Genomic DNA, 10,880 nt, shown 5'->3' with positions numbered 1-10,880 from the left:
TTCAAAGTTGCTGAGTAGTATTTAAAAAGTAATTTGTTGTGTTTGAATAAAAGCAGAATGAGGCATGATGTTATCGATCTCCTTTTATTTTAAAGGAATGTTTTCTCCCACTTTCAACTACAAAACAGATTCCAAACATTCTGCCATAAATAAAAACGACCAGTAAGGCAGGACACTACATGGACAAAGCTGAGAACAACTGTCTTCCAGAAAATGTGAATTAAAAATGCTTCACAATTATAAGCCATCCAGTTTTTAAAATAAAACTGCTGAAAACCCACAAGATTTCAAGTGGTAGATGTGAACACCCTTGAACAAAATGCAGTTAGACATTTTGCACTTTTGGTTCTGAAAACCTAGTTTTGTTCAGAGCACATTCTAAGATTGTTCTGTCTGTTTTTGGGTCAAGAACCATACAGAAGAGAGGCACCACAGTAACAAAACCATTTTCAAGATTTTTTTTCTTTGCAGCTGTCCCTTTTAAACGCGTTACATTTAAGAGACTGACAAACTCAATGCAAGTCCTTGTCACAGTAGAACTCCAAGCTTGTTTCACCGGATTCTCTTTTGTTGTCGTGCTCTGTAAATGTCGTGTACAGGGGGAACTACTGAACCTTTCTCCTCATCGTCGTCAGAATCCTCGTTTGATCTCTTGACAGCCTTATTGAGCATAGCATTGTTTTCCACAGGTCCATTGCCTTCCACAGCTATTTCAGGTAGGCCTCCAGTAATTATCCGTACAGCTTCATCAACAGCTTGAGAAAGAGATTAAATCTGTGATTAGAAAGCTGTTTCAGCAAAGCTGAGTACAGTTGCAGTCATGCTTTTGGAATAAAAATTAATAATCATGCCAACGGGGACACCAAGACACAGTCATTCTGGAGCTTTCAGGAACATAACATCTGCAGAACAGTGCAAGCAAACATCTTAAGAATTAAGTCTCAACTGTCTAAAACTTGGAGCTGTTGCAGGCACTGCTTATGAAGTAAATGCTGCTGCATCATCCACATACTGAGGTCAGCTTGGAAGCTTAATAAAATAGCAGGGCCTACTGGGGCAATGCTAGCCCTAGTTCATGACTCAGCACCAAGTATGCACAGCAAGCCAGTTTCTGGTTAAGAACAGAGAAAACTTCCAAAATACCATATATAATTTAAGTAGGAGTTTTACTTTCCCTCTAACGGAAAGCAAATCCTAGCTTTCTCTTTGATCATTTGCTTCTTCAGCCAGCAGAGGAATGAAAAGCACCACGTGAGTCATCTCCCATGGAAGCCCAGCGTACAGACCTGTCCTCTTTGTACATGCCAGAACTCTACCTTCATTGTAGGAGCTAAGAAAACATTGTTCCGGAATTGTTCTCAAGCACTGCTTCAGTGTGCAGGCAGAGTTACGTCGACCAAGGCACAAAGTCAGATGACCAAAGACTTGGAATTTTCTCTAACAAAGTTTGCTAAATGCATTTAGCATTTCCTTAATATCTTGCTGCTAGGTAATCTGTAACCACGCTGCAAATTTGTAATTTAATTCATTACAGTTATTATGCTGCTACATGTACTGCCTTCTTCTTTGAAGGGGTGTTCTGAAAACCTTACTTTCTTTTAATGTTTACCACCGAAATGTTACTGAAGCAGCAGCTGGTGATTTTCAGCTTTTTTTTTTTTTTTAACTTCATGTTGATTTCCTGCACAGTTGAACAAACGTCTCTAGATTGATCCCAGCCTACAACCACAGCCAACTCAACAATATGCTCTTAAATAATAATTATACATCTGCAGCTATACAGGAGGCCTGCGTTTTAGACAGTAATATCCATATGTAAAGTGAATCATACGCACACTACCACAGACAGCAGAGTGAACAAATAACTTGACTTACTGTCTGGCAGTTTGCATCTTCTAAATATCTCCATGAGCTCATCCACTTGAACAAAGGGACCCTGTTTTGTTTAAAAAAAAAAACAAACAAACAAAAAAGAGATATTTCAAATAGAGTTCGTATATAATGTGGTTCTGTCCAATTAGAACAACTGCTACAAATTTAAGCTTTCAGAGCTCACCTGAAAACAAATAGGAGGTGGCAGGAGCTTCATTAGGACGACAGCTGCTGGTGGAACAGGAAATACACCTCCTGGTACAGGATGTAAACCTGGAGCTGTGGGAAGAAAAAGTATGTGAATCCAGTGCAAGACAGCAAGCCTTGTATTGCTTTAACAGCTCTATTATTAGGTGCGGATAATTACTACTCTGTTACTTTTGCCTAATTACATATGGTTGAGTTACTGACCTAAAGTCTATGAGCAGTGTATGCAACAGGTTATTACCACTTGCCAGACACAAAATCTACTTGTACTTATTTTCATGTGACCTTAGATGTGGGTAAAACATACACGCATACCCTTAGCACTCCACTTAAGCAAAGCCTAACATTTAAGAACGGATCTGTGTGACTGAGGCAGACTGTGTGATTAGGTTTGCTGAGCATCCCAGCTAATAGCCTGTTGCTGGGTAAACCACGGCCACCGCAGACTGAACTTCTGACTTACGTGCTAAGTGTCGTGGCTGAAATGGAATCATCTGCTGGGTGTCTGGTTTGGGATATTCGGGTTTTCTGTCAACTTCATCTTTGAGAACAGGCACAATGGACGGCGCGACCACGGGGTCTGGGATTATAGCTGCCAGCTTGGCACGGGAGACGTCCTGTGAGAGCCAACAAGACAGCACTGAACTTGGCATTACCACGTTGTTTAAACTGCAGAACAAAACATCTCTCTGGACCACTCATTTCTTCTCGCTTTATCATAATGACAACAACAGCTGCCCTCTTAGAAGACCATCTGGGTAAAGCTTGCATATTGTCATCACACATTGCAGTCCTACAGTGGGACTGTTCAGCTGGGAATGGAAACACGTGGTTTTGTTTCAGAATGGAGCGGTATTTAGCATTTTTGAATGGCACCATTTTTAGGTTGAGAAGATTTAGGTGAACAGGTGCAGACCATTAAGCTTCACAATGACCATTTCTTCCTCATTTCATTCTCTAGCTTGCTCTAGCTGGAAAATAAACGAATTGTATGGCAGTTCACGTGCATCACTTCAAGTGATTCTATTATGGTATGTCACAAGAAACCAAACCAGCCCCTGGCCTGAATTGTCTTAGGTACATCTCAGACCTACGCTCTCTCAAACACACCTGTGACTTCAAAATATCTCTGTTGCAATGCCTTAAGACAAAAACATTCAGTGGCTCACTGTGACTCGTTCCCACCTATCAGATCACTTTAAGATTGTGAAGCCCAACAGTTCGGCTGTTTTGCTAACTTCACTGACCTTTTTTTCTTCTCAGAAATCACTTATCTATATAAGAAATAAAAGGAAGTTGAGGCACTTGTTTGGAGATAGGAGCTGAAGGTTCTGTTCCTACTTATATAAGGGAAAGAGCAGTTTCTCCAGCAGAGCTGTTTCTGCCTCTGGCAGTCTATTAACACACAACTCCCATCTTACTGACTTCCAAAGCTCTATGGACTGGCAGGGGACTCATGCACCACTTAAATACATGTGGTCAGAAATGTGATGGGAGACCACTAGGCACAGGCTTCTGGCCTCAAATTTAAATTCCAAAAAGCGGCATTGAAGCACTTTAATTATCATTTACAATTGAAACAAAGGAGGAAGATTCTACCAGGAAAAAAAAACAAGCGCTAAAGAAGGAACCGCTCAAGTTTGCTATGACTGAAACCAGTAACAGTAAAAGGAGGCATTACCCACTTACTTACCTTATAACCAAGAGCCTTAAGCTCACTTGCAGAGCAAGGGTACAAGTCCATGAACTTATACCTGTCTACAAGCAGAGCTGTTTCTTTACCCTCGTATTCTTCCTTGAATGCTGTAAACCTCCGTTTTTCAACTTTGAGGATACTGGCAAGGTCACCAATGTTGCTTTCAAAAGCTAGAAACCGAGCCCAGATTTCCCTGTAAAAGAACAGATAAACAAACAGTTACTGAAGGAGAAAAAAGTCCAAAATATAAAATCTCAAGATGAGAGATGCTCATGAGGTAAATCAGGGAACACACTGCCATCTCTAGCATTTATTAATTTTGATCTGTAGCATCCATTACTATCCCAGCGCCTCACATATTTTGGTAAAAGCTTTCAGTAGTAGAGGACTTGAGTCACCATACACTCAGCTCATCTCTGCAATAGACCCTGTCATGAAAAGGAAAGGAACAGGTTGCCCAAGGAGGCTGTGGATGCCTCATCCCTGGAGGCATTCAAGGCCAGGCTGGATGTGGCTCTGGGCAGCCTGGGCTGCTGGTTGGCGACCTGCACATGGCAGGGGATTGAACTGGATGAGCGCTGTGGTCCTGTGCAACTCAGGTTTGTGCAAAACCTCATGTCTAACTTGAGCAACGTCTGACCATACTTCTGGACATGGTTCAACTTCCACTTCAGAGTTCACCTTTGAAGAAGATACTGCTTTTAGATAATCTGTTTTATTGTTTGTTTGTTTTTTCCCTTCCTTTTAAGGGAAATGTAGAATGACCATGCACAGCAGGGCAATAATTGATTTCTTAGTTTTGATGCCTGTGCCTGACAGAGTAATAATAATGGTGAACACCTGGGACACAAAAGGTCTAGTAACTATTCTGCAGAGTATAAATTTAAACAGCAGCAATGAAAATGTGCCAGTGAGTGGTCAATCTGTGCCTTTTTTGGTTCATTCATAGTTTTATTTTGGTTGCTTGGGCACAGTTCAGCATTCTCCTCACCTGAAAGACATCATCAGCTCCCCTTCCTCACCTACCTGAAGCACCACTGAGTGGTACATGGCATAACCTGCTAAAACTATTGAGTGCTTACCACGCAGCAGGACCTTGCGCTTTCTCCCTCACAATTCCATGTCAACAAGGTTTTAAAAATCAACAAGTGAATGGCCGTCACCATGAGCAGGATAGGAACCTGCACAAATCTGTCCGGTTGCTGCTATTTTAGACAGCATTAAGGGGGGAAGGAATATCTGTAGCTAATTCTCTCTTTTTCCCTCGGTACTTTGTGCTATTGTAGTTGAAAGTGGCTTTTCAGTGTAGCAAAGCATCCTTTGCAAACTTACCCCGATTTCTCAGGTGGGAGGCTCCCTGAAGTTAAAACACGTTCAAACAAAACCCTTGTGTTGTTGTCCTCTTTAAAAACAGGAGGAAAAAAAAATAAAAAATTATACTGAGTAAAATACAGCTCATTTTGGTGTGGACACTGCACTAAAGACTGACATTCTGATACCTTGATTTGTTTTTCAGTAATGAGAACAAAACCTGAACATGCATACAACAATATAACAGCGTTAGATTCTACTGCGAATTTGCTATTTGCAAATTTCTTTTTGTTGTCACGATACACTTGTCCCCATAGAGGTTCTTTAGTAACAGCACAATTGTTTGCCATTTATTCAGGATAACTGTTTTTTTTTCCTCAGCTTTCTTTAATTACCACAACGGCTTATCTCAGTAACTTTTAATTGGGCCCTGTTGTATATTCCTCCACAGTTATTAGACCAAAAGTTCTCATTTGTGAATGAGCAGCCAGCTCACTGTGATGGAGATCTACAGAAAGGCCTTGCATTTATTCACAGAGACCTACAGCTATCACAAAATTACTGACACTCTGACTCAAAAATATGTATATATTTATGCTTACAGGTGACAGAAGAAAGCTCTACCTCTGCTCAGCTCACAGAGGACACAGCCCAATGCTTCCTCGGCCACCTCAGTGCGTGAAGCTTACCATTAAGGTGAGACAGGTAGTCGATGTATGCCAGTACATATTCTGGAATGTCTCCGTATTTTTTCAGCCCAAGCTCAAAAATCTTAAAGGCCACAGATTTATCCTGCAAACATTAAAAAGAAAAAGTCATCAGCTTCAGCGAGACGCACGCTGTCCCGTGCTGCTTCAGGACCAAAGCAAGCACCTGTAATTACCTTACTGCAGTAATACTCCATTAAAGCTGCAGTAACGTAGACGTGGTGGCGGGTCCGGGTGTCCTCCCTGGCCTTTTTAAATATCATTCTTCCAGATTTTATGCCTTCTGCTCGCCTTGCAAATTTCATATATTGGATGTAAACCTACAAAAGAGCATATTAGCGTTACCTTCAGTGATAACAAAGAGTGCTAGGATATGCAGTTTGTAGCTCTGCTTGAAAGAATCCTTACTCACAAATTACAGCTAACAAGGTGCATTGGAAACAAACAAGACTGTGTTCTGCCTCTGCGTTGCTATGCTAAAAACAACAAGGCAAAATTATCCACATATGAATTTAAAAAATGGAAAATACCTAAGACCAATTGCCCAGAGTGAAAATAGTTAAAACACACATTTCTCAAGGCAGGGGACTTAGACGAGTGTAATTTCCATAAGCTTGTACCTTCTGAGAAAGAGGATTTACTGTAAAAACAACAATTTTCCAATAAGTGAAGACACCCATAGGGCTAAAGAAGAGGCAAAAAGCCCATGGAAACCTCTTTTTTATGGAAGCCAAGACACAGGTCATGCTGTCTGCAAATAGCCATACCTGATCAGAACGTCAAGAATGTGCTATCTAATTCATGGGCTAATTTGTGATTTGCATTTCTTCCTCCGCTCACAATTAGATCACAAACACCTGCATTCCTCCTGTGGGAAGGGCTGGCCTGTGCCTTCTCAGAGGAGCATATGAGGAAAGCTTTGTAGTCTTTGTTTAATGAATAGAATATGCCAGTAAATGGATACCTTTCCTCTGGCACCCACCGGCTTAATTTTCGACCTCAGACCTTTTTACTTCTCTCTCCTGCTTTGTCACACCTATTTACAAACTAAGGCATCTGTTGAGGGCAGGTTAGCTTGCACCCTATTTGCTCTGTGCCAGCACAGCTGACACTCGGAACAACGCTGTTACGGCACAACAAAAATAGATGCACAGCAACACACCTTAACAACTACGTGGTGAACTACAATTTTATCTGCAAGCTTATTTTTACACAGAAGAATATATTTCTCTAGGGAAGGCAACAGGCAAAAGCGACGTGCTTTTAATCTGTAAAGGGGAGGCGAAGGGAAATTTCAGCTGAGCCAGCAAAAAACGTGCACCAATTCTTTATGAGCTTTTTATAAAACGTGACACCTTCATAACTTCTTTTAAGAGATTCTCCAAAAGACACAGAGAGTAAATGTGTGTGTGACTTGGTGCGTTTGGATGGCTGGCAGCCTGGAGTTACCAAACCAGCTGCAATCCCAATCCAGTTCTGCCATCTCCACCTGCTCAGCTCTTCTTGCGACCCAAAGACCTCACGTCAGCACATCCCCGTGTGGTGGGTGCACTTAGGTGGAAATGCAAATATGGAAGAACTCAATACAGGAGATCATCTTACCAGAGTGGGATCAATGTCCTCAATAGCCAAGAGCCGGTTATATATGCTGTGCACCTTCTCATACTTCATTCGACTCTAAAGCACATAAACAAAAATACAGACTGCTTAGTAATACTGCTACAAACCACCTGTGGGGATGCAAAAATCAGTATGAAGGAGAAAAAAAAGAGTTTTGTTTCTTTTTTTCCTCAGTTGGAAACAATATACGTCCACCTTTAATTTCCCCATTCTGTTTTTCCTAGTGTGCTTTTCATAGAGACCTGCCATCTAATTTAGTAATAGTGCAGCAGAATGGCCATTTTAGGTGTTCAGGCCAAGAAGACAATTTCCTTCCTCTCCAACAAAAAGTAACTTGCACAGCAAATATGAAAATCACCATCTTCACTTCCAAACCTACACATTTCAAAGAATCCCATTCTGTTTGCTGCCAACTGCAGCCCTCCATGCTGCGTTGTGCAACACTGAAAAACTTTAATAGCTGGTATGCTTTGGATGCTCGAGGCTGCCCTGAAAGCCAAGGGAGGCTTTTTCTTTAAGGGTGAAGATTGGTTTGCTTTTATGCCCCAGATCTTCCTGCAGAAACTCAAGTTACAATAAGCGGGCACAATGCACCCAACTGCAGATGTGTGAGACCTCAGCTGATCAATGGGACGTCGTCTTCATTCCTGATGGCTCATGTGCAAAACCAACCAGTGCCAGGCATCACTCATCGAGTCTGTGTAACACCGTGATAGCCAAGGGAAAATTCAGCCTCCAAGAATTTGACAGAAAAGATGCTCTCCTACCCTATTTCGTAAGTGAAGAAACTGATGCTCTGGTAAATGTAAACTAACCAGTTTCACTTTCACAGTTGTTTGAAAAATGGAGTTAAGCGGAGAGACCTTACATTTTCAAAACAATTAAAACTATGCTTTTTTTCCCTCCTCATTTTGTCAGCTTAGTCTCAGAAACATTGGATGGGATTAAAGTTAGAAGAATCAGTAAGTTAAATGTTCAGAATGCCTGTGTATTTGGTGTGTTGAAGGGAGATGCCTTTGGGTTTATGGCACGACATCGCTTTTTGCTCACCTCTTCATAATCTGCATATGCAAAATAGAGAAGCATATTCTTCTTTAGTAAAGTGCTGATGGCTCTCTCATAAATATTGGCAGCCTCATCGCTGAAAAGTTTAGCATTGTTCATGTCCTGTTATAAAATAAATGTGATAATAGTTCAATGCCTGCAGCCTGCCCATGGATTCTCTTCTCTGCACAACAAGTTCCACTGAGCGCCCTCATCACACTCCAAGCAGGGGTCACTCATCTCCCCAGTACTGAAGGAATCAGATGTCAAAGAAAACCTCACAAGAAAACAAACCCCAACCTAAAACCAGACAACACTACAGCAGTTTTTCTTAATTCTTATCATCCCAGATGCAGGGTGAGGTTTGGTTTTTTTTTTTTTTTTTTTTAATTAAAACAGATCCAAATTTAAAATTCTGAATGTGACACAACTTAAGATGCTTGAGATTTTTCACTCCCCCCTTGGATATTATTTGAGAAAACATTAACAACAGTACACCGTGTTAAAGCAATTAAATAAGAAAATAAAAAAGCTATCAGCATTCTCCTTACCCCTTTTTCAGCTAGCAGCTTACTAGATTGCTCAAGATACTGTGCAGCTTCATACCAGATATCTGGGTGATGTCCCAGAACCAAAAGGCATTGCTCATAGGCAAACATAACTAGGGGGAAAAATGTAAGAAATATTCCTTGTATATTATTGCAGAAATAGTACTACCTTGCACAATGACATACAGAAAACAGCGATTAAATTAGAAACTATTAATACGAACGGGCTTTGAACGGAATGATCACAATTGCAGTTTTTACATCATTGGAACTTGATGAATCACAACCAGCAACTCCCAAGTTTGGTGGCACACAGCCATAGTGCTGTACCCAAATCTACACATGGCTTTCAGCTTGCCTTCAGCAAAAACTAAACAGGCTCAAAGAAAAAAACATACATCCACACAATTCAAGAACGGAAAGAAAAAACTTGACCAACTTCTGCTACACCACGATCCCTGAATGCTAAAATATTATTATTTACCCTGGAGACCGTCAATGGAGCTAAGAAATAGAACCCTTCATACCCTACAGTGGTACCTAATTACCTCTTTTCGTGATGAGAGTCTGATCCTCTGTACGCAGAGGATTGCTCTTCTCCCACTGGATGTACTTCTTCCACATGTCCACCTGCTGAGCCTCCTGTGGGGTGTTCTGGGGGGGGACAGAGGGGGCATTGCGGTCCAGCCCCTTCATGACAGTCTCATACTCCTGGAACAGAAATGATGCTTTGAACAGCAGATCTAAGCATATTAAAAACTCGCTTTATGAAACTGATATGAGTATTTCAGCATGCCAAGCTTAATGCCTTAACGTGCACTTTCTGTTCAAGTGAGAAGCATGCGTAATGCCCGTTTGTGGAATGGAATCAAAGCGTATCAGAAGTTTGTACCTTTGCTACACGTCGTGCATTCATGTAGTCTCTACTCCTGTCTTCAATCATCTTCTTCGCTAAGTGAATATTGATTCCCTGCAGAAGGGCAAAATAAGGGAATTGGTAACATAGAATTGGTAATATACTGGCTCAACGTGGAATTGCCAAATCTCATTTCATACAGAAAGAGCCCGAAGGAGAACGCGAAAGTGAGCAGGAAGCTGAAAGCCATCTTCAAACACAGATCTTAAAAGGTTCTGGACTCCTCCTGATAAACGTTTCACACAAGGGCAAGAACCTATTTGCAAGGGAATAAATTCAATGCTAAAATTTAGGTGACTTGAAACATCTCAGTACATTTTCAATCTTACCACGGCCTTCAAAACACAATGAGCTTTACATAAATCAGATGGGGGAGAAAGCAGAAGCATGAATGTGTTTGCAAATTAGAATTTTCCTTTTAAATCGTGGCCAATGCCTACGCAGAGCCGTGGTTCCCTGCCCAGCTGCTGTGTGCTGTCTACCAGATGAAGGTGAGGACAGCATAGGAACCGTTCAGCTTCCCTGGACAAGTCAAATCTCACTGCTCTGCCTTCTGCCCCGTTCCTGAAGCACTGGATGGCCATAGCCATCCCTCTGTGAGACCCACAAGTGCCTGGCACAATGCCCGGCCAGACAGTTGCTTGCTGAGGGCATGGTGCTGCCCCACAGCACAGCTCACACCATGGGGATGTGGGCCAAGCTATGGGGTCCCAGGAGCGCCTACCCGACAGAGCGGCTCTGATGGCAGGACAAGCAATGCCCTTTTGCCCAGGCCTGGGTCAGGGTTGATCTTCCTGAAGTGCTTGGCAGGATTTTGAGGAAACAACACAGTTTTAGTCCTGTTCCAAAGAGGCATCTGAGCTGGGTACCAACATGCCATGGGCACCAGCTGGCTTCTTGCTGAGAGATCTGGGACAGCCACAGAACATAAACCCAGCAGCACCCCATGTAGCCCGTGC

The 10,880-nt window shown here is 41.9% G+C and overlaps 1 protein-coding gene across 1 annotated transcript in view; it reads right to left on the bottom strand.

Annotated features, from left to right (window-relative positions):
* Positions 1 to 65: 65 nt before the first annotated feature.
* Positions 66 to 10,880, bottom strand: part of CSTF3 (cleavage stimulation factor subunit 3) — a 43,597-nt gene continuing 32,782 nt past the window's right edge. The window contains exons 9-21 of the mRNA XM_048949659.1: positions 9,898 to 9,975; positions 9,554 to 9,716; positions 9,009 to 9,118; positions 8,464 to 8,580; positions 7,396 to 7,470; positions 5,970 to 6,113; positions 5,776 to 5,878; positions 5,108 to 5,177; positions 3,773 to 3,968; positions 2,543 to 2,696; positions 2,057 to 2,151; positions 1,876 to 1,936; positions 66 to 755 (exon numbers count right to left, since the gene is read on the bottom strand). Of these exons, the coding sequence (XP_048805616.1) occupies positions 553 to 755; positions 1,876 to 1,936; positions 2,057 to 2,151; positions 2,543 to 2,696; positions 3,773 to 3,968; positions 5,108 to 5,177; positions 5,776 to 5,878; positions 5,970 to 6,113; positions 7,396 to 7,470; positions 8,464 to 8,580; positions 9,009 to 9,118; positions 9,554 to 9,716; positions 9,898 to 9,975 (1,569 nt within the window). The 3' untranslated portion in view covers positions 66 to 552. The remainder of the gene's footprint in view (positions 756 to 1,875; positions 1,937 to 2,056; positions 2,152 to 2,542; positions 2,697 to 3,772; positions 3,969 to 5,107; positions 5,178 to 5,775; positions 5,879 to 5,969; positions 6,114 to 7,395; positions 7,471 to 8,463; positions 8,581 to 9,008; positions 9,119 to 9,553; positions 9,717 to 9,897; positions 9,976 to 10,880) is intronic.

Source organism: Lagopus muta, chromosome 6, assembly GCF_023343835.1.
Source record: "Lagopus muta isolate bLagMut1 chromosome 6, bLagMut1 primary, whole genome shotgun sequence".
Lineage (NCBI taxonomy): Eukaryota > Metazoa > Chordata > Aves > Galliformes > Phasianidae > Lagopus > Lagopus muta.
This window is presented reverse-complemented; position numbering and strand designations above follow the sequence as displayed.